At 39.9% G+C, this 23,874-nt stretch overlaps 1 protein-coding gene across 9 annotated transcripts in view; it reads right to left on the reverse strand.

The window, feature by feature from the left end:
- Window positions 1–524: 524 nt before the first annotated feature.
- LOC149261610 (putative RNA-dependent RNA polymerase 5) overlaps window positions 525–23,874 on the reverse strand; it is a 489,457-nt gene continuing 466,107 nt past the window's right edge. For 2 of the 9 annotated variants that reach the window (XM_089422452.1, XM_089422447.1), the window contains 3 exons: window positions 2,371–2,524; window positions 2,093–2,259; window positions 1,384–1,941 (listed from right to left, as the gene is read on the reverse strand). In XM_089422452.1, coding sequence (XP_089278578.1) covers window positions 1,705–1,941; window positions 2,093–2,259; window positions 2,371–2,524 — 558 coding nt within the window. In that variant the 3' untranslated portion in view covers window positions 1,384–1,704. Of the gene's footprint in view, window positions 1,069–1,380; window positions 1,942–2,092; window positions 2,260–2,370; window positions 2,525–23,874 lie in introns of those variants that run through there. The other 7 variants (XR_016258459.1, XM_089422451.1, XM_089422454.1 and 4 more) reach the window with 7 other exon arrangements.

Raw genomic sequence — 23,874 nt, forward strand, 5'->3', positions numbered from 1 at the left:
CTACACCCACCAGGGTCTGATCCTGGGCCATTTTAAAGGCAGCACCTCCTCCCAACCACTAACAGACAGCCTGACCAGTGCTAAGAATATCTCTGCTAGGTCTTTTTTTCATCTCATTGCAATTTTATCAGCAATAAGATTAACAAGTTTGTTATAGTTGTATGCTTTTCTATATAAAATATTATTTCAAAAAAACCAAACATCTGCACAAACTGCTGGTTCACAAAATCAGATGTTTGTAATGATTACTGGGCACGATCAAACCCCTGTTACAATTGCTGGACAGAAATAATTCCATTAAAACATCTTCTAAGCATAAACACAAACCCCAGAAACACCTGCTAGGCATAAAATCAGACCTTAGACCTGTAAATTGGATTGCTGGCCAAAAATTGGTCCTATAAAACCAATTGCTTACATGAAAAATTGTAAAACAGATTTCTATATCAACATAAATAAGACAAAAATCATGGAAAAGGACCTGCAAATCAGATTTCTGGGCATGTGAAAATTTAAAAGTTAAATGCACATCAGGCCTGCAAATGAGATTGTTTGAAATGAATTATCTTGGTTGGAATTCAAAATTGATCACACAATCACAATTAAGAATTTAACACAACAAAATTTTTTGGGTATAAGAAACATAGATCAGACCTGCACATGAAACACTGCAAAATCAAATTGTTGCAGTCAAAAGGCTGCATAATCAAATTGCTACATAGAATATCAGCCCATGAAATACTTCAGACCCACACCATGCAAAATGCAAGAAGCCCTTCTGCTTACAATGTAAGATGACGCTCTGCATTTTATGGTAATCTTGAGCATGGAGCTAGTGCTCTTTCCATTAACAATTCTCCGTGAACTTTGGACTAAAAGTGCTCTAGTGCTCTTACCAGATTGGTCTCCTTTGCTTTTCTCTTTTTCTCCTATCATATTAGTAGGTGAAGGACTCATTGCTATTTATCTGTCAACTGTTGTGTGGCAAGTCCCTTTGATGATGCAGGCAAACCAACTCCACCTAAAATTATTGTCTCTAACAATAGCACTCCACTGGCATAAATAATCCTTCAAGCAAAAAAGGTTAATCTATATCAATAATATTGAAGCAATTCCAATTATAATGAATAACATCTAGTGATTTTCCACAAATATTGCTAACTAATCTTGGCAAATGCTTTGCTTATTTAATGTACCATGTTCTCTGTAACAAGCTTTACAAGAGATTGTTATCTAACAATGTACAGATCATATATAAGCCCAAAACGTTATCTTTGAGTGTTACACATTATTTATATAGATGCTTGCTCAGTTTTAACATCTTTATTACTTAGAACAAAATATTCACAATTGAGCCTTGGCCACTTACATCACCCACATTTAAGTCTCATGACACTATTTATCTTAAAGAATGAAATGGAATCAGACACAGAGATATGGGGATTGAACGAAAATAATTTACATTAATTTTAAAAATACATTCTTGAGGCATGCTCAAGATAATATTTACTGGGGATCATACCTGCTTTACCATTACAAGTAACAGCTTACAAGGGAGAGTCTTTGTATCAAATGTTCATCGGAGTATGGTTATCTCCCTGTCTTACATGTAAGCCAACACTGATTGTGACAATATTTGGGAATTTCCATCTATGACGTGGTTTCCATCCACTTAAAAGTATTTTTCTCTATCTCCAAGCAAAATCAAGGAAGAATATCATACAATGATGCAGTTGAAATAAGAATAGGTTGCTTTTGATGATTAAGGAAATATATCTCGCAAAGAGCCTCTCCTGCAACACGCCAGGCAAATAAACATTTGGATGTATCTTTGATCGATGTTGCATATTCATAGACAACTTGATAAATTGCACAAGCTTCTTTATGGATTTGTTGTCTTTCCTTTTTGCTCTCATCTAAGCTGGCTGCTCCATATAGAAGCTGGTAAACAAGCAAAGTTTACTCAGAAACAGGAATCCCAATCATATAAATGAAATATGCAATAACAGTAGTAGTAAGCGTCGTCCCAAACATCTACAAAAAAGTAAAGGAAGATAAAAATTTGTCAATGAGAAAGTTTGAGTTTGTCTACCTGCCTATATTTTAGAATTACACTCTGAGCATCTAAAGCTGAATTTAAAGAATCAGCTCCACTCAATGCTTTGGCCATGTCCAATTTATATTGAACATAATGTTCATGCCACACAGTCCTAAGCTCTCCAACATTTTCATCTTGGAAGCATGGAATGGTCCATATTTCTACAAATATAATAAGAGTAAGATTTCCTGTCATTTGGAAAAAATAATAAAGAGAAAAAGTTTAAACTTGTCACAAATGGGTCAACGTTCAAAATGTAGGGACAACAGTACCGTATGACTCAACCGCATCATATGAACTTGCTTTGTCATATATTTCTCCTAAAACAGAAGCTGACATGTAAAACTTGTCTAGACATATATCTTCAGGATTTTTACACAAGAAATGTGGCTTCTTTTCGGGTTGCAAATCTTTGGGAACTTCAACCTAATCAAACAAATAAAAGAATCAAAACATTAGTCTGTCAGGGGCTTTGATACAAGGACTTATCAATGTACTTGACAGAAATGAATATCTAGATAATACAAACAATTCATCCAATTGATACAAGAACAGCACTAATGAGAGCAAGGGATCAAACACAACCTCAAATTCCTGCTCGGTAAATTCGATGGTTTTCCCTTTTGTTTTGAGTCTTTGACACAAGCTGGTAAAACTTCAGGCTAAAAAATGTATACATAATTACAGAGGGGGATAAAATGTTGACAGAAACACTAATGTGTACACATTCTTGTGAAGGAAAGGATAAACTACGACTACTAAATTTTTTCCTAAGGAAAACATTGTAGGGAAACCCAAGGGATGTTGCTCCACATTTGTGGATGACATCCCTAACCCATCAGCTTACACTAGTGTGCCTAACCAAAGGGGATTCCAACCAGGAAAATTGCCAGCATGGAACTAGCCAAATGTCAAGCTACATTTGTGACCAGTTGCGCTGTACCTATCAGCTGTCAGGACCACTAAACTATATGGAGGTTGTCGCAACCAATATAATAATTGATATCAGAACACTTAGCATCCATATTTAATGTAGCTACCACATTCTATGTAGACATAGGACATCCAAACCTTATTTTCGAAAGTGACAGTATAGCCAAATATGTATGTTTTTATCTTTCACATATAGCAGCAACATAAATAAAATCTTATACTTTGTATTAGTGATAAATGTAAACATAATATTTCTTATTTTCTCAAGAAGTAACATATAAAATAAAAAGGTGCAAATGAATATGGAGCTACAATGGATGACCACTCTGCAAACACGTCCAGCTCCACAATCAATTTATGATCCTAGGCTTGAGCCTCAGAACTGAAGCAGAAGCAGACACAGAAGGGTGCAATAGAATAGAAGAAAGTGTGCAATCATTATCCTCATCTCAATGCCCGAGAAGGAAACTGTACACTAAAGTAAAAATAATGCAAACAAAATGCAGAGATGAAGGGGAGAAAGTCAACCAGTTGTCAGCTATTTCACATCATGGTGATTGGTACCAAATGCCTGTTCAAATATTGTAAAAAGCATTGAATTACTTTTCACAAGAAATTGTCAGAGATGAAAAAAACTGTGATTGTTTGAATTGATGCTAGATCTACATACGGAGAAAATCTTTCATATTACAATTTATCAATGTTGAAAATATCGGTATCGGAAAAATATCGGCAAGGGTCCTGAAAACAACTTTTCGGCAATATCGGCGAAAACATCGGCAAAATATCAGAAAATGACAGCAAACATAAAAAATGCATAATATATTCATGTTTTTCAAAATTTTAAACATATAAAGCAATAACAGCATGAAATAAACACACTGACACATAAATATCAAGAAAGCACTGATATATATGATGTAGTGGATGTACAATAAAAATGATACATCAAAGGCAACACCAAATCCTGCTGATCCGTGATAATTGTCCAATCAAGGACTCAAATGTAGAGAACCAACACAAAATAACATCACATATATAAAAGTATCTCATCATCATGAGTTATAAGTAGCAAAACAAATAAAACTAGCAGCTAGCTATCTAAGATCAGTGCTTTCTCCCCCTTTTACAGGAAAACATGATGGGTTGTTTGCCAGACCTACCCCTAGCAGTAGAAGGCCCGGACCTTGCACCTAATGTCAAATAATGACTGCTGGGTATGGAGTTGTGCTCTCCTATATTTATAGCAGATGGTGCTGACACTCCCACAATCTCCTCCTGCTATTGTTGTTGCTGCTCCTTTGAGTCCTACTCCTCTTGCTGCTCCTGTACTAATGGTTCATCCTCTAACCATGTAGGTGACAACTCCATGATGACGACCTCAGACTGTTGATTTGGAGTAGCATCGGATGTGCTCTAGCCATGAAACTTGGTGGAGAGAGGCTAAGGCACATGAGATCTCCAATACCTAGAAAGGGTTTGGGCAGATTCTAAACAGTTTGGGAGAAATTAAAATAATTAATATTTTTAATGTAATCCCTAAGTCTAAACTTAGGGAAAATATATTAATGTGAATTAATATGAAACTGTGTTAGAATGGTCCAAAAGTCATGGATCAAGCCAGATCTAATCTTAGCCATTGATTAGGGACTTAATCTCGGCCATTGATCTATCAACGAGAAAAGTATAAGAGGAGGATTGAGGGTCACTTGGAGAACACACTGAGGGAGACTAGTCAGTTCAATTTTTGGAGTGGGGTTAGCTGAGAAATTGAACTAGTGGTTTGGTGAGCAGTCAGGAGGCAGCAAGTACGGAACAGAGAGACGGGAGATCAGCGCAGAGGCAGAAGAGATAGACACAGGGCCAGAGGGAGCCACGTAGAGGCAACAAAGACTGCGCAAAGCCAGTAGGGCATGCATCATCCACGCAGAGGCTGCAGGAGTGATGCAAAAGGCTAGAGAGGCTGCGCAGAGTCTCAACAGGCTAACGCAAAGGGTTTTAGGCCACGCAGAGGTCGGCAGGGCTGACGTTGGGATCAGAAGAAGTGCTGGAGAATTTGTCTATCTGTGGGTAAGCTAGTTTGGCACCCTATTGTACTAGAAAATTGTTGAATAATAAAATCCTCCCTTGCTGCACCAGTTTTTCCGGGGACATTAGTCCAAAATATCTGTGTCAATGTGTTGATTCTTGAGCATATGTTTGTTTCTGTATTACGGTGTGATATCTACAACAGTATTTATTTTAATGTTTACTGAAGTGATTTCATGAATAACTTATGATGGAATAAGTAGGAAAAGTAAATCAGTTGCTGCAGTGATAGGATTTTCACATAGACTCCACCCTCCACTGAGACAACACATCAATATCGTTTAAGGAAATGGCACCTAAATCCATTGGTTTCTCTATTTGCTTCACTCGAAGTCCGAGATTGTAATCCACAAACACTAAATCATTGAGGCATGAGAACTCCAACTTGTAGGAGTGTCAAAAAAAAAATGGGTCTTGACACTTCACGGTCATTAATTTAGATTACAATAATGTAATTGCTCAATTGAAGGCTGAAGCTCAAAGTTATACTGGTTGCGCTTCTTTGAGCGTATTTTCCCAAAGGCACTCCAATTGCGCTCGCACCCTAAAGAGCTACAGGTTTGACTCAGGATTCTTATGGTCAATTTCTACAAATTTGGTTCCCTTGCACCTAACTTTGCCACCAAATATCTACAACAAAAATAAAGAAAAAAAGTTAAAAACTTAAAACATAATTAAACTTTCAAATAAAACATAATTGATTCTTGAATTTAAAAAATCTAGAATTATAAATCACTAAATTCTAAATTGAAAATTCTAATGAGTCATGACTTGTCACTTATGTGGCATGAAGAGGGTCATTTCCTAAATAGCATCATCAAAGGCAAATAGGCCAACACAATTCCGATAAAACTATATCTTGCAATTGATTTTGCTATGAAGCTCGGGATCAAGTACAATCCTATGAATACAAGAATGTATCCCTTCCATCAGCTCACCATCAAAATTGAAGCTGCATTTGTATGAAAATGCAAGGTTGAGGAAGAGTGTTGTGGCATGAATGGGTTGATGAAGAATCCCTGTCCACCGACCATCAATCGCAACCCATAACACCATCTGCCTTTTAAGCCCAACAGAAGCCTTCTCTACATAATAAACATGAATGGTCTCCTTGGCCCTATCCATGGCCTCTTACAAATAAGCCATTGCATGCTTCTCCCCATCTACCAATCTCAGAACCTTTACTATAGGTTCACTAATTGAGCACACTTCTACTCCTTGCCAAAACGTGTCAATGTACATTTTTGCAATGGCTCTCTCATCCTATCTCCTGTTGTATCTACAATCACACCACTCATCAGAAACAAACATTTGCTTCAACTCAAATTGGCATCGAAGAAAAGACTAAAGAGTAATAAAGTTGGTGGTAAAATATGTGATTGCAGCCTGCAAGACACCACAACTCCTTGTTTCTACTGTATCTCCTCATAAGGCTAAGAACAAAAGCATGGTTATATATAACTTGGGGATGTTCCTAGCCATATCAATCACCTCCTTGATGAAGGAGAGTTTCCCCATATCTTCAAGCAGCAAATCGATACAATGTGTTGCACATGGAGTCCAGAACAATGTGCGGTGCCTCTCCATTAGCATCTTGCCAGTAGACACATAATTAGCTGCATTATCTGTTATGACTTGCACCACATTTTGCACACCAATCTCCTGGACAAACACATCTAACAACTCACATATCAATGCTGCATCTTTACATGTGTCGATGCATCCACTGATTTAATAAACATGGCACCTTTAGGACAATGTAGCGATAAATTTAGAAGGGTCCTACCCTTCCCATCTGTCCAACCATCAGACATCAATGTGCACCTAGACACCTCCCATGTCTGCTTCAACTCCACCAATCTAGAGTTGATGTCCTACTTTTCTGCTTGATGGATTGGCTCTCGCAACTCCTCATATGTAGCACTTTTGTACCCTAGACCCACAATAGCAATAGCATCACACATTGGCTGCCAAAATGGACTAGTTTTAGTGATGTTGAGAGGTGAGTCACTACAGAAAAGACACCTCCCTATGACTCTATTTGCTTCTTGCTTCTCTTTTTTTTTAGCAACTGATTTTATGGAAGGTTGTGCTCCATGTCCAGTTCGTGGAACAAAAAAGGATGACCTCCCACTCCTAGTAACATCAATAGGTGACGTTGTGGAGCCCCTCCCACTAACCTCAACCTCAAACTCGAAAAAAGATATCCCGAAAGATCTACCTGCACGTTCAACCTTGTTTCTTTTTGCCTCTTCTTTCTTTCTGTCTTTTTCATCAATTGCTTTAGGAGATTTTTGTATAATCTCCACACTAGAAACTGTACAAAGCCCAATATCATGCCCAAGGAGTCTCGCTAGATGGCATTTTAATCATGTAATCCCTCCTGTCATCTTGTCCCCACATAATTTGCATGTTATATATGCCCAATTTGTCCCATCATCAAGTTCCCCATACTCCCTATTGTCGCACAAAATGTCTAGGCACTGCGACAACACTCAGATCAGGGGCTGTCACCCTGCCCCCCAATCTCTCCATTTAAGTTGTCTCCCTATAGTAGGCTAAGGGGGGTAGACCCTATGGAAAAGTGGAATGAAGAAAAACTAGTTGGGAACCAGCTAGTTCGGGAGACATAGTGAAGCAATCAAGTACTTGATTAAGATTTAGAAAAACTTATAGGATTCGATTAGATTTTAAACGATTGATACCAGTGCCTTATGGAGTCAACAATCTTGCTAGGGAAATTAAGATCAAGTAATCAATTAGCAACTGCTGCTTAGATGAATGACTATTTTATATGAAATGTAGACCCTAAAACTAATGTGAGATGCAAGAATCTTGGTTAATTTTAGTTAAATGCGTATTTAAATGTCAACCTTCAATCCTTTCTATGTTGAGCCTGATTTCGTAGTAATTGGTAGAGAGAAGATCAGGAAAATCACACTAAGGTGTGATTAACGATACCTCTCCTAAAATTCTAACATATCCGGTGCCTTTGGCGCTGCAGAGAACTGTGGCTTTGACGACTACAAGGTCACCATTTTAAGTACTATTAAAACAAGCTTCTCAAGAAAAGACGAATGGAGATCTATCTGTCTATCGACCAAGCTTATGCTTGGGACTAAATTTTATCTATGCAAAGTTAACTTATATGCAAATGCACCAGAAGATGAGATGAAGTTAGACTCGAGAATGGGAAAACACTTATGCCGCAAAAGTCCTCAATTACCCAAATGAAATGCTTGCCTTTTTTTAGATGAAGACTTAGAAAATAAACTCTTGAAGATACTATAGTTAAAACACTAGCTTATTTCGAATCTTCTTGATACAATTTAGCTCAAAGAGAACAAAAACAACTTTGTAATTCGATATCAAAGTCAACAGATGCTCAAAAAAATACTCAGTTTATGAAACAAAGGATATGCATTTTATCACAATTCCATGACAGAGTAATGGAAGAAATCAAGTTTGTCTCATTGTTCTTGAATCTTTGATCCACAAAAAAAATTGGTTGGTGATGATAATCGTTGTTTGATCCTCAATCCCTCCTTGAAAACCACCACAAAGCTCTTCTAGAAGCCTTGCTTGAGATAGTCTAGTTCCGTCTATCCATATTCCATACTTACCACTTTCCATCATACATTACAAGCCCTTATCTCACATCCATTCTTCAAGCTCAATTAACCATTGCGTCTTTGGGATTTGGAACCCATATATCCTCATACTTGGGTAGCACTCAAAACCTTTTCCTCGGAGGTTGATGCAACTAAATGAAAAGAAAAGAGCATATCATGGCCACAAAATAGAATAAAAAGAATACCAAAATGCAAAAGATGGATGGGACAGCTAAGGATGTGGATCCCCATCATGTTGGTCCCTTTGATGATGGCATTTGGTAATGAAGTCTTCTCCCCTCTATACCATCATTATTATTCACTAACAACTATCAATTGAAGGGTGGAGTAAGGAAATGTTACTCCCCCTTAGGGGCTGGAAACGCCTAATAGGGTTTTCCTTTAACCACTCATACCTAGGGAGGAAACAACATTGCGAGCTCAAGATCCTGATTTTGGAAGGGAATCACTATTTGAAGTATTAAATAGCCCATCACATTCAATATATGTTCATTTAGATGTAATAATAATTATTGTCCTTGATGACTAGTTGCTTTTGTTATTTTTTCATCAATTTGTTCTATGTTGCAACTATTACTTCAATAATATCCAATAGCATCCAATCTAACAATTTCACTTCTTCAATTATCTAATGACAGTAGAGCAATAGGGCTTCTGCGAACCCTGCAATCGGCAGGATTGTCAATAGCGGTACAACAGGCAGGTTCTGGTGAACCAGTGATCAGAAAGAATCGCCCATAAGGAACAGGGCAACATGCAACCCCCTCAGGGGGAGGGCCAGGGGCCTCCCCCCAATACGGAAAACCGATCTCGGCATACGGTTGACAAAGAGAATGAAGATGAAATGAGCGGCGAAGACTTGGACAACAGACAGCAGAAAGGAAAGGACATTGAGGCAGAGGAAAGGAATAAGGCAAGTTCTTCAACTTGCAAGCCTGTAGCGGCTCATAGACCAAGAGTGGACTTCCCGAGTGAACGCATCAACGCTAGAATACAATACATGAGAGATCACGCGCTGATCGGTAAATTCATCGGAATATGGCCGACGGAGAGAGCGCTGAGAAGCTGGATCAACACCAAATGGCACCCAAAGGGGCACATCTCTCTGCATTTAGGAGCCAAGGGCTTCTTCACCGCAGTATTTAACTGCCTGGAAGACCGCAATAGGATACTGGATGGGGGTCCTTATTTTTTCAACTCCGCAGGATTATATCTCAAAGGCTGGGTCGAAAGATTCAACCCAGACAAGGAGGATCTGAGCTATGCGCCAGTGTGGATAAGGCTTTATTCACTGCCGTGGGAATACTGGGAAGAAAAGTCTCTACAAGAAATTGGGAATGCTATTGGCGAGTTCGTAAAGATTGCAGAAGAAACAAAACTATGCAGATATACATCCTATGCTCGGATCTGTGTTTACATGGATCTCAAGCAAGCGTTGCCAGACACGGTAAGTTTCTTCCATGAAGACTCTGAATGGATTCAAGTTATAGACTATGAACATGTGCCTTTTAGATGCAGAAAATGCCATGAAATAGGGCATCTCTATAGAGACTGTCCTCAAAATAAGAAACCCTCTTCCCAAGATAGTCCTGACAATCAAACAACAGATGGATTCACCAAAGTAACAAATCGAAGGAGGGGAAACAAGAAAGCAACAGGTAATCCCAAGACAAATCCAGTTAATAAGGCAATGCCCACAACGAGCAATAGGTTCGAAGCCCTGGACAAGGATGATGAGCAAGATCCGGAGAAGGAAAGGGCGAAAGACAAAGAGGCCTATCAAGAACAACCAGCCGAGACATCAAGGCAAGCAGGAAAGAAAACCCAAGAGCAAGTAAACTTGATTTCTCCAGCCAAACCCCTGCCAGGGCAATCTCAAGGAATGGACGTTGAATACTCACAGCCAAATAAAAAATCCTCTCAGGAACGAGAGGATACCTCTCAAGCACCACAAAACATGGAAGAAGATACGGAACCATTAGACATAGGGGAGCTGGACATACTGGGTTTGGAACTAGCATGCAAGACAGGGAACTTCGAAAAAATACCAGAACGGCAAGTGGATAACCTAGTAGAAGTTCTGAACAGAGCACAGAAGAAATACTCTCTAGGAGTCCAAATAGGAAGTCCATGGGATGGTAAATTTATCACCAAGGACAATAAGAAGAGAGGAAGAAAAACTACACTGGAAAGAACTATCAAGATCGGAGAGATACTAGTGGAGTCAGGGAGGTATGCCAAACTGACCAAGTATTTTAATGCAAACCCCCACCCCTCTCAATGAAGTTGATATCATGGAATATCAGAGGGCTCAATGGCCCGCGGAAAGGTAGATTATTAAAAAATATGCTGATGCAAGAAAAACCAAGTATTCTCTTTTTGCAGGAGACGAAATGCAGCTCAACAATTTTGGAAAAAATAGCAGCGAAAGCTTGGCCAGGTGGGCAAGTGGCAGCTGTTGATGCTCAGGGAGCTTCGGGAGGTCTGGCAATCCTTTGGGATGCCCGGGCCATCCAACTCAACAATATGCAAGCTAATAAAAGTTTCATCCAGGCAACTTTCCACCTCTCAGGTACTAATACTCATGGACTGTTAACTAATGTATATTTTCCTCAGGATACAGCCCAAAAAGCTCAAATCCTGAATTCATTGTCAGAACTCAATAAAGATAGGCCATTCCCACTATGGATCTCTGGAGGCGACTACAACATGACAGCCAGCATGGAAGAAAAACAAGGAGGTAGAAGTAAAGCAAATAGTGATGGCAATCTTCTAAAAAACTTCATTAATAACAACTGGTTGATAGATATTCCCACAAGCAACGGCCTCTTCACTTGGACTAACAGAAGGGAAGGTCTACAGCAGATCGCCTCACGTCTTGACAGATTCCTCATCTCAGATAATGCAACTCACTTAGGAGGGGAATTCACAGCCTCTATTCTCCCTTTCTCTGGATCAGATCACTGGCCTATCGAGCTTCAATGGAATAGGCCGGGCAACAATCTCAAACGCCCCTTTCGGTTTGAAGAATTTTGGTTTTCTCACCCGGAATTTGAAGAGCTAGTCAGATCAACCTGGATTAATTTCATTCCGTCTGAAGGGACTAGTATGTCTAGATTCCAACAAAAACTCAAGTATCTAAAAGGGGCTATCAAAAAATGGAATCACAATACGTTTGGAAACATCTTCAAAGCCCAAGCCATGCTCAACGCAGAGATGAAGAAAATTCAGCAAACCATTATCACTGATGGGCGTACGGAGGAACTTACCAAACAGGAGCAAGCCGTAGAATCAAAAATTCTAGAAAGGGACAAACAGGAGGAAACATTATGGAGGCAGAAATCAAGAATCAGATGGCTAAAAAGTGGTGAAAAGAACACAAATTTTTTTCATAAAACTACTGTGCAGCGCCGAATGATAAATTGCATCACTCACATTAAAAATGAACAGGGGGAGAAAATTGAAACCCATGATGGCATTGAAGGGGAATTTCTCAACTATTTCAAGAAAGCTCATCAGGAACCCAACATCAACAGAATGCCGGCTATCAACAAACTTCTAAAGAATATACCCAAAATAATAACAGAGGAACATAATAGTCTTCTCATAAAGCCTATTAGCTTACAGGAAGTTGAAGAGGCAGTTCAACAAATGAAGGAAGGGAAAGCGCCAGGTCCGGACGGCTTTACATCGAATTTTTTTCATAAATTCTGGGATTTGATAAAAAATGAGGTCTGGCAAGTCGTGGAGGAATCCAGAGCACTCAGATGGATGTATCCAGGCTTAAATGCCACCTTCATAGCCTTAATTCCAAAGGGGGAAGACTCCAATACCCCCGACAAATACCGACCTATTGCTCTGTGTAATATCATCTACAAAATTACTTCAAAAGTAATAGCAACGAGATTAAAGCCGCTTCTCCCTCTCATTATCTCGCCTGAGCAATCAGGCTATGTAGAAGGTCGACAAATAACGGACGGGATAATCTTAACTCATGAGATAATCCACTCCTTAAAGCAAACCAAGAAGCCAGGTATGTTGCTTAAGCTAGATCTATCTAAAGCTTTTGATAGTCTCAGTTGGGTATATATTCAAAAAATTCTTCTTGCCTTTGGCTTTGCACACTCTTGGGTCAGATGGATTTATAACCTTTTATCTTCAGCTTTCTTCTCTGTTTTAATTAATGGCATTCCTTCAGCTACTTTCCGTCCCTCCAGAGGGATCAGGCAAGGAGACCCTTTGTCTCCTTTTCTCTTTGTAATTATGGCTGAGGGTTTGGGTAGAAGCATAACTGCAGCTAGGCTCGAAAAACGATTAAGAGGTCTTTCTTTCAACAACTCTCCTGCCTACTCCCACCAGCAATTTGTAGACGACAATATGCTTTTTGGCCATCCTTCGGTGCAGGAAGCTAGTCTCCTCAAATCCATTCTGTCCACTTTCTCTGATGCTTCTGGAGCCCTCATCAATCGAGTCAAATCCCAAATCTTTTTCTTCAATACTCCTGTTCCCACCCAGAGAGCTATAGGTCGAATTCTGGGGTTCACCAGTGCTTCCCTTCCCTCCAAGTATCTTGGTGCCCCTCTAATGGCCTCAGCCCTTAAACATTCTTCCTGGAAGCAATTGCTGGAAAAGCTAGAGTCTAGATTATTCCTCTGGACTAATCGGGCTCTGAATATGGCAAGCAGAATCGTTCTTATCAAGGCAGTCCTTCACTCCATGCCCCTCTATCTTTTCTCCATCCTGGCTGCCCCCAAATGGGTTCTCAAAGAAATCAAGAATCTCCAGCGCAACTTTCTGTGGGGAGGCTCTGGCCAAAATCGTAAATGGGCTTTAATCAAATGGGATAAAGCTTGTCTTCCTAAAAAAGCAGGAGGTATTGGTCTAAGAGATCCTGAGAACAGCAACAAGGCAATGGGTGCAAAAATCTGGTGGAGATGGCTTGCCCATCCTAATACTCCATGGGCCTCCCTTTGGACAGCCAAGTATGCAAGCAACTGCCCCATGGAAGAAAGAATACGCATGACAGAGATAAGCACGGGATCGGCTATCTGGAATTCAGCAATACAACACAGAAATCTCATTCAAGATCATAGCTTTTGGGAAATCAAAAATGGCTCTACCGCTCATTTTTGGGAGGACTCCTGGCAGCAACTTCCAAAAATAAGTGACATTCTCCAGGACCTTCCAATCGCTGAGCGGGAGATAAATGAATTAACCAAAGTCAAACAATTTTGGAACACAGCTACAGCTCAAGGATATAGGCAATGGAAAAATGCAAATCAATTTTTACCAAATAGCTCGGCACAAACTCAGCATCTTCTCAATACAGAATTACAAAAGAGGCAAATCATGGTTTCAGAAGAAATGGACATTTTAAGATGGGGTTATGAAGAGAAAGGAATTTTCACTACAAAGGAAGCATACAACATCATCATACAAGAGCAGATAAACAAAGACAACTTATGGGAAAAAATTTGGCACACTTCCAACTGGCCGAAAGTTTCTACATTTCTATGGCTTCTTTGTCACAACAGAATTCTAACGTGGGATAATCTCAGGAAGAGAAGCTTCTCGGGCCCTTCTATATGTCACATGTGCAGGCAAGAGGAGGAAACAACCCTTCATCTTATGCAAACTTGTCAAATAGGGAGGAAACTATGGGAGAAGGTTGCCTTCCGCTGTCAAAAAGAGGGAAGAGTGCAAGGAGACCTCAAAGCCACCTTACGCAACTGGAGTCAAAAGCCATTTCAAAGCAATCTCCTCAACACCTTGTGGCAACTTATACCTGGCCTTCTGATGTGGAATATATGGAAAGAGCGTAACAGAAGAATATTCAAAGATCAAACTATGCCTCTAGAAAAAATCTGGAACAAATTCCATCAGAACATTATGGAGACTCTTTCAATCAGAGAATGGCACTCAGAAGATCTTCCCACAACACCTTTGGAAAAAACAATATGGGACAATTGGGGGCTTCAGATAAACCAAAATTCAATCAATAAAAAGAATCCCAATATGCACAGTCAGGAAGCAAGCACTTGGATTCCGCCGCCCTTAGATATGCTCAAGCTTAACTTTGATGGAGCCTCTAAAGGAAATCCAGGGAAAGCAGGATACGGAGGGGCTTTCAGAGATCATAAGGGTAATCCTCAATGCATCTTCATGGGCACGATAGGATGGGACACCAACAACTCAGCAGAATTGGAGGGATTATGGCGGGGTCTCAAATTAGCACATGAAAGGGATTTTTTTCCTCTCATTATAGAAGGAGATTCGCAGATCATAATCAGAATGATCACAAAGCTTCAACACGGTTCATCCATTCACAAGGTAAGCAATAGTTGGAGAATGGCCCAGCGGCTTGAGCTAATAAATCACTGGCTTTCTCAGCACCAAGCAATCACATTCAAACATACCAGAAGGGAAGGAAATAAGCTCGCTGATCTTCTTGCCAACATTGGAGTGGACGCTAAGGATGGTTACTATGAAGGCACTATAGCCAGCTTAGCCTCCAGGGACCAAATTGCCAAAATACAGGAAATTGTCACTCAGGACAAATCTCAGATAAAGGATATGCACCCAGATGCGGGTGTTTACATTCGCAATCAATGATCGTGCCTACCACGCAGACACCTGGCCTGACGGATGGCAGGCGGGAGATTAACCGGGTACGCGTCATCGAAGCTTGTTTAAGGTTTAAGGCAGGCGAATTAAAGCCTGTTCAGTCTCGAAGTAAGCTGAACTTCAATGCGCGCATGGCTCCTCTGTCCTTGATTCGGCTCATCAACATGGAACGCCTAAATTCCTCTGCTGCAGTAAATGCCTTTGCTCTATATGAAACTATGCCGCCTCAGTTCCCTTATCTGGTTTTTCCTGTCGTTTTAGTGGTTCGGCTCCGGAATTGTCTGGACATTAGTAGCATTCCAGCCATTTTAGGTTTCCTCTGTCTCAGTCGATTTCTCAGGTTCTCTGGCTCTGTTGCAATGCCTCGCAGTCGAGGTATTCCGCGTCGGGGGGGTCGGTCTGGTATCAGAGCTAGCCCCTCTCAATCTGAGCCCCAACAAATTGCTCCAATTGCCTTGGTCCCTCCCTCATCTCCGCTGTCAGACCAAGAGAGATTCATCCCAAACAACTCTTACCAGACATCCAAATTTGTTTTCCATAGTCGGCTCAACAGGCCGACGGTGACTGTGAATTTCACAGTTTTTGTTTCTGAAGTGGAGAGCAACCAGCTCAGCTCGACTCCTCCGGCTTCCTCAAATTCTCAGGAGGACAGCATTTTACTTGGGGATATGACCGGGCTGGTGTTTCATGTCGACCGCATGAATGAGGGCGCCCCTGCCCAGGAAGTGCCTCAGCAACCAGCTCCAGCCAAGGATGATGAAAATGTCTGCGAGCCATCTCAACGCCCAACTGGCTGTTTGCATTTGGTCACTGATTCTGGTGGAGCACCGCTTCTGGACGACGATGGGTTCGTTACTTGGGTCGCCTCTCCAAGCCAGGCGAAGGAGGATATGCAAGCTTCTCCAAGTCAGGCGGACTGAATTTCCACTGGGTGCACATGTTATGCTTTTTGATTCTGTGTCTTCGGTTCTACAGCTAAACTCTCTTGTCTGTTTTAGTCTCATGCCTCAGATAGTAATTTCAGTCAATTCAGACTTCAATTTTTGTTTTAAAGTCAGTTATGATAGGCGCTACTGTGTTTTTGAGATCACTGAAGGGTATGATAACTGTAGTCCGGGTATTTTTTGTCAGTATGTCAGGGACCGAAATCGAATTCTTGAGGTCTGCATTGTAAATCCGGTTGTCATATTAAACTGTATTGTCCTTGAGTTTATGGTTGAGGAACGGCCTCGGCCTCCTCTGAGGCTCTGACCTCATTGTACATATTTTTTCACTTTTTAATAGAATAGTATTTACAGAGAAAAAAAAATAGTAGATAGAACAATTAGACAAATGACAATGAAAGACAGCCAAGAGAGAAGAGACACAAATTTGTTCAATGACCAAGGAAAACCCCCACTAGGGGGAAAACCATTGAAAATCTTCTTCTTATTATATTGTCTTCAAATGCTCAGCAGAGAGAGTACATCATCCAATGTCAATTCAATATTCAAATAATGTCAAAATGGCAAGCAACAATTCAAGAGAGAGATAGAGTCAATTGTAGCCAAAACCGATCTACATAAAGTCTGCTCAAGTCAACAACAGCCAACTGAAGTCAAAAGTGTGCCCTAACCAAAAATGAGACAATGGTCAAAATAATCTTCAACGAGCTCGGTGCTGGAACAATTAATGCGGCCTTTTTAGCAGAACAAAGGGAGCCGAAAACAATCCAATCTGGAGCAGTCAACTCTAGTCAATGTGGAAGAGTAGCATGCGGTCAACTTCTGAAATTAGGGCTTCGGTCAAGGAGCACATATTGCCTTGAATTTGATCCCAAAATCTGCAGCTTGCTAAAATAGAAAAGAATCACCCAAAAATGCAATTAAATCATGTCACTTATACCCAAGTCAACACTAGTCAACCCTATAATTCAACTCTGTAATTCGGCCCTGTAGTCAGCCCTATAATTCGGCCACCTGTACTTCGCATGAGAGAGAGAGAAGTCTTCTTCTTTTGAGTTGTACGAACGAATAGGAGAAGGAGAGAAGATATGTTGTGTGATGATGTGATGCCAAATGAGGTGATACGACTCTTGTATTTATACGAATCCATGTGGGTGAAAAGACACATCCTTTGGGCTTCTTGAGCCTACATGTCATTGAAGTCGACCTCGACAATTTGCACATAGAAATTATGAAGACTGACACTAGTTACATTTTTCAACACACCCAAGCCAACCTTAGCACCATATGAGGGATGACTTAGGACCCAGATAAGGATGGTCTCACCTCAAAATACTTGGGAGGGCTAGTACCACCTAAAAGGCCCTCAATGTTCAAGCAAAGAAGGACAATTTTCACAGTTTGAGACCCAGGAGACCCCTTTGTGGTGCTCCAACTAGATTTTCTGGATCATAGAGAGACATTGAAGGAAATTTGAGGGACAACCCTCAAATGATGATTTTTAGATGCTACAACATCACACTTGGCACCTTGTGGCACCAATGCTGCTTAACATTTGGAGCTTCCTTCATGGATGACGTCAAGACTAGAGACCTAATGGCTCACGTGTGTGGGATTTTCTTGGCATTTATGTTGAGAAATAGTGGGTTGGCTCGTAACCCAAGGGTTTCATTGTGATTTCACTTGTTATTAGGGGCTTTAGGCTAAAAGTAGACCTTATCCTCGTATAAATAAAGTAGAGGACTTTTCATTTTATCATCATCATTGTGACAATTCGGCCTCTCTTGTAGAATTTCGACCCTTTTGTACCTTTGGAGAGATGTGACCTGTAGCCCACCAAAAGTGGGGAACCCCTTTGGAGAGCTTTTCTTTCAGATGTATCCTCCTTCAATTGTTAGCAGCAGCCCCTGACAGCCACCTGATAGCCTTGATGTGCTGCTTTATCTCTGCCACCTGAGCTAACCATTGTGTACCCTCTCCCATCTATCGAGATATGTCGAGATACCTTTGATGTGCTACTTTATCTCCACCACACGAGGCAACCATTATGTACCCTCACTCATCTGTCATGATTGCATGTTTGAAGGTAGGCCATGCAATCCCAAAGGCATGATTTTTCATTATGTAACTAGGTGTTTATGCTTGTTTTTCATAGGCACACTTGGGTATGGATTACTGGTGACTTGGAAGGAGGAAGGGCTTTGAATGTACTCTTGTTCTCGTACCTTAATAGGGGGGTTACTCGTCAACCCTAGTCCCGTGGGATCTCCCTTACTGGCTTATAGATTTAGGATCATGTTAAAATTGGCAACTAGCGCCAAATTCCACCTTAGGACAGCTCATTTGATGGAGATGATGATTGCATTAAATTTCTCCTTTTGAGAGGACCAAAATTGATATAAAGATCATCCAATTTAGACAAGCAAAAGTGTGTTTTTGAATTTATGCCCACACATGTGCAAATTGTTTAGGTTGGCCACATCATCATGTAGGCTCATGAAGCCCAATGGACGTGTTTCTTCACCCTCAATGACTTGTATAAATACAAGTGACCTCTCACCTCATTTGGCATCATCATCACTCACACATTCTTCTCTCTCCTTCTCTCATTGGTTCGTACAACTATTGGGCATTCTCTTTCTCTCACACGTGTGGCAAAGGAGGATGAATTTCAGACAAATTACAGGGCCAAAATTTCAGAACTGTTGCAGGGTTTGACCAGCGTTGATGAAACACTTTGACTCATCCTTTGACTATGATTTTTGTGGGAAAATTTTGGTTTTGTTAAGCTATACTATTTGGCACAGTAACCGAGAATCTTTGGGCACTTTGATCGCAGGGCTAACTACAGGGTTGACCACATTCCTGGCCACATAATTGACCAAGTTTGACCACAATTTTCAAGATTGTTTTGGGTTGACTTTGACCACCTTATCAAGCCAAATTTGACTAGGTATGACCAAGCTCCAAAGATGAAGATTTGTTGTTGTGTTGAGCATATTTGACTTTTTGGTTAGGGCTGAGTTCGGCTATAGTTGACTGCAGATTTGATAGGGTTGTTTTGACTTTGAATTTGGCAAGTCAACTTTGACTTTTGTACACTCTTTGCTGAACATTTTTTGATATAATAATAAGAAGAATTGATCAAAGGGTTTCCCCACATTGGGGTTTTTCCCTAACATCCGACAAATCTGGTGTCCTCTTATCTTGGCTTGTCTTCTTCATTTTATTTTATGTTTTATATACAATTATTGTCAATGTGATTTATGGTCAATGTGATTGTTATTGGAAAAATAAATTGGAAATTGTCTTTGGGCTACTAAAGGAACATTGAATTAATTGTGCTAAGCATAGAACATACCGTTGTTAACTAAAATTAACAGATCAACACTACTTGGGAAACCTCGATTTTGGTAGCATGGTCCTATTTTCCCATTCCACATTTTTCACTCCCCTCCCCCCAACCCCCCCTCCTGCACATTACATGCCCTGTTTCATCATCTTCCCTCTCTGGGTCCAGTGACCACTAGGTCCACAAGGCTCTGGTATTCCCCCCTCCCCTTGTCAACATGACTAGGTCAGGCCTAGAATGATGCTCTAGAGGTTGATGCATGTAAAAGAAAAGAGATAAAAGCATATCATGGCCACATACAAAAGGAAATATACCACAAAATGCAAAAGATAGATTCATGTTCACAAGGAACATCAAAGCATAACATATGACTAGTAGAGTGTTCACAAGGAACATCAAAGCCCCAATCAATTGTCGAAACTCAAAGGGATTCGTTAAATCGGGTCCGCAACTTCTCCACATAACTTCTATAAGTTCGTTTCCATCAATGTGGCCATGGGCTTACATTCCACCATACCAAAACTTTCCAGCAATTTCACAACATATTTCCCTTGTGAAAGGAAAATATCGCCAGGCCTCCGCCACACCTCTAAGCCTAGGAACTAGTGCATCAATCCAAGATATTTCATCTCAAATTCAGAGATTAGCTCCCTCTTACACTCAAGAATCAGATTCTCTCAACATATAAAACCAAAATTAGGGGCATACCTTGAACAACTTTGAAATAGAGATTTGGGCATACCAAGCACTGGGAGATTTTGCTTCAATCCATAAAGTTCCTTCTTCAACATGCACACATGACTTTTTTTTGTCCCGCTCCTCAAAACCCTAAGGTTGTTCAACATATACTTCATCATGGAGAATGCCATGTAGAAACGCGATCTTCACATCAATCTGATGAAGAGTCCACCTTGGCTAGCAACAAGAGCAACAATAGATCGAATAGTAGTATAGCAGGCAACTGGTGCAAATATGCCATCATAGTCTTCTCCCTCTTTCTGGGAGAAACCTCTAGCCATGAACCTCACCTTATATTTCTAAATACTTCCATCCTCACCATGCCTAATCTTGTACAACCATTTTGAAGTCACGTAGACTTTCCTTCAGGTCTCGAAACCACTTCCCAATGCCCATACATCATTTTTCATGACAGATTCATACTCTTCAGCCATAACATTCTTCCATACTTGCTCTTTAACAACCTCTTCAAAGGTGTGTGGTTCAGTCTGTATGATGTTGCTCACAGCCACAACATATCCTTGATACCGTCATGGCTTCTTGCTTTCCCTAAAGGTTCCTTTGGCAGCAGGATGTCTCTTAGTGTCTTGTAAAGTGTCACGAAACCAAAGAGGTCTCTTCCTAGCAAGAGGATCACAAGGAGGAGGGTCTAAGGGGTCCATGGGTTCCAACGAACCATCACCAACATCAATCTATGGCCTAGGCATAGAAGGACCTTCTAGTAGATCCATGTCATCATCCTTCTTCTCAACATTGGTAGGGGGAGGAGTTTCCCAAGGGCAACATCTTTGTCAAATGTCACATCACTACTAAACATTATATTCCTCTGACTAGGCACGTATATTCTATATGCTTTAAAATTTTCACAGTAACCAACAAAGGTACCTTTCTTTCTAGTAGCTTCCAACTTGTTCCTCTTTGTAATCCTCTAATCTCACTAATTTTTTTGTAATAAAAATACTAACATGTTACCATAAAAATAATGGTATTTTTGTACACGTTGCTAGTAGAACTGGTAATTTTGTCCTTGTATATTTCATACATAATTTTTTGTTTTGTTTTTATTGTTCAATATTTGTAAGTTTAACATCTTTTACTTTTTATTCTTATCCCATAATCAAGATAAGCTGCATGATACGGGGAAACAGGTGTGAATTTCCGAAATGGGTATGGGTACGAAATGTGGTCCCCCCAAATTTTGTAAATGGTGTATATATATGTGTGTGTGTATGTTAGGACATTTAAGAAATGTTATGTGCAACCATAAAGCATACATGATACATTATTACATTATGATAAAATTGTCCAATGTCAATGCATAAACTATAAGTCTATCAATTATCCATGATGATGAAACATACTGAAATCACATTTACTCATGAATGATCACATAATGAAAGAAGTAATATCCAAAAACAACTTTGATAATTATTATAAATATTATCCAAAATCAGTCTTTATTATATATATGAGGCTGCAAGTACAATGCTACATCAACAAATATGAAATTGTGGACAATGAACACATATAGACTATAAAGACTAAAGACTATTAGTCTTCAATCTTCATCCTCATCATCATAATCTTCGTCAAAAATAGAAGAAGAAGCATGCTCAACAGTGGATGGTGGAGCTGAAGAAGATGATTGGCCAATTCTAGTTTTGGGCTCCCATAGTCAACATTCAAGGCAGCAAGAGAGAGCTCCAAATCAGGGGTTTTTGGATCCACATCCCATTCTTTAGAAGGCCCACATCTATATTTTGGATCCCTACGAGATGTAAGGCGAAGGTTGGACAACACATAAACAAGATCCTCTGCCTTTTGTGAGCCCAACCTATTGTGCTTCACAGAATGAAAAAAACCATAGCTGCTCCAATTCCTTTCTGCTGATGAAGAGCTCGCCACTTGTGATAGAACACAAATGTCAAGGTTTTGCAAATGTACACCATTTTCTCTATGAAAAATCCACCACCTAACTAGATTCATGGTGCTTCTCTCCTCCAAAGAAAATACATTTGAATAATCATCTAATCTTGTAGCAAACCCAACATATTCTTCTATCACCTCCCTGTGTAGATGAGTTGAAAACATTTGCATAAGGGATTCTTTCACCCCATTAGCCACCTCTCTATCCTTATGGCGTGCCTTCCTCTTACCATTTCTTTGAGCAATAAGCTCTTCATCATAGAATCTCGGGTTCAGGGAACCTGCTACAGTGTGTAATGGAGTGTTGAAATTGTTCCACCTATCAACAATGATTTTCTTAACTAAATTAGCAAAATGAGCATCAACAAATAAACGCTGTGGAGACCCTTGTGAATTAATTTTCATAGTTTTCTATGTTGATTTTTGTAGCATCAAACAGTTGTTCTAGTCTCGACTTTGGTTAGAGAGGCTAAGAAACATTAGATCTCCAAAACCCAAAAATAGTTTCTGGAAAATCCACCTAGAAAAAACTCAATTAAGTTAATTAATCAGTAATTAAAATTTTCCTAAGTCTAACTTATGAAAAATGATTAATTAACAACATTTAATTGAGAAAGGTGAGATTTCTCTAGAAACTCACACGGATCAACTCAAAATTGATCTCAGCGATTGATAAGGACTTAATTGTGGTCGTTGGTGATCCAACTAGATATTATAAGAGGGGTCGATGGGGTAGATGGAGAATACATGAGTGATCAAGGCAGATTGAATTTCTCAAAAAGTAGAGTTCAGCTAGAGAAGAATTCGAATCAGTGATCAAGTGGCAATGACTGAGGAAGCAACACAGTGATTGAGGAAGTAGCATAGTCATTTCCAACAGACATTCTCAGCAGCAGAGCAACTGTAGCTGGGAAGTTGAATTATTTTCCAGGAAAGTCATCCAGGCAAAGCGAATGAACCAAAAACCCTAGCATAAGTGTCAGAACACTGTCATTTCAGTACTCGTAGGTCGAAAGATTACTCGAAAGGCAGAGTGACTTATTTTCAGTGACAAAGGGAGGCTAGACGGCCCAGTTGGAGGAGTTCCAAAGGTTATACGACTTGCCCAGAGCCAACAATGCGACTAGCCAGTCAAGCAGTGCGAGCAAGTCAGAAGGAGGCTGATTTGTTTTGTAGAGGGAGGAAATTCCTCCAAATAATTTTGGAAGTGTATTAATTGGAGGATAGCCAAATTGGCATCCAAATTTGTATTCAAAATTTTTGTTGCTGCATATTAATAATAAAATCCTCATCGGTTGCACCAATTTTCCCACATTAGGTTTTTCTAGGGACAATTGTCCAAAAATAACAATGTCATATTTTGTGTGTGTGCTCTATATTTCTCAGTTTCCAGCATTTTATTTTTCGTAGCATTTTTATGGTGAAAATTGTAGTTGTGATTTTATTCATTGTTTGTTGTAGAAAATAAACTACTTAATAAATGATCAGTTAGGAGAATAATTTCTAGTCGCTACAATAGAGTTATAATTTTCACATGGT

The sequence above is a fragment of the Pinus tabuliformis genome, chromosome 6 (genome assembly GCF_031772625.1).
Source record: "Pinus tabuliformis cultivar Carrire ecotype Pingquan chromosome 6, CPIR1, whole genome shotgun sequence".
In the NCBI taxonomy this organism is placed as follows: domain Eukaryota; kingdom Viridiplantae; phylum Streptophyta; class Pinopsida; order Pinales; family Pinaceae; genus Pinus; species Pinus tabuliformis.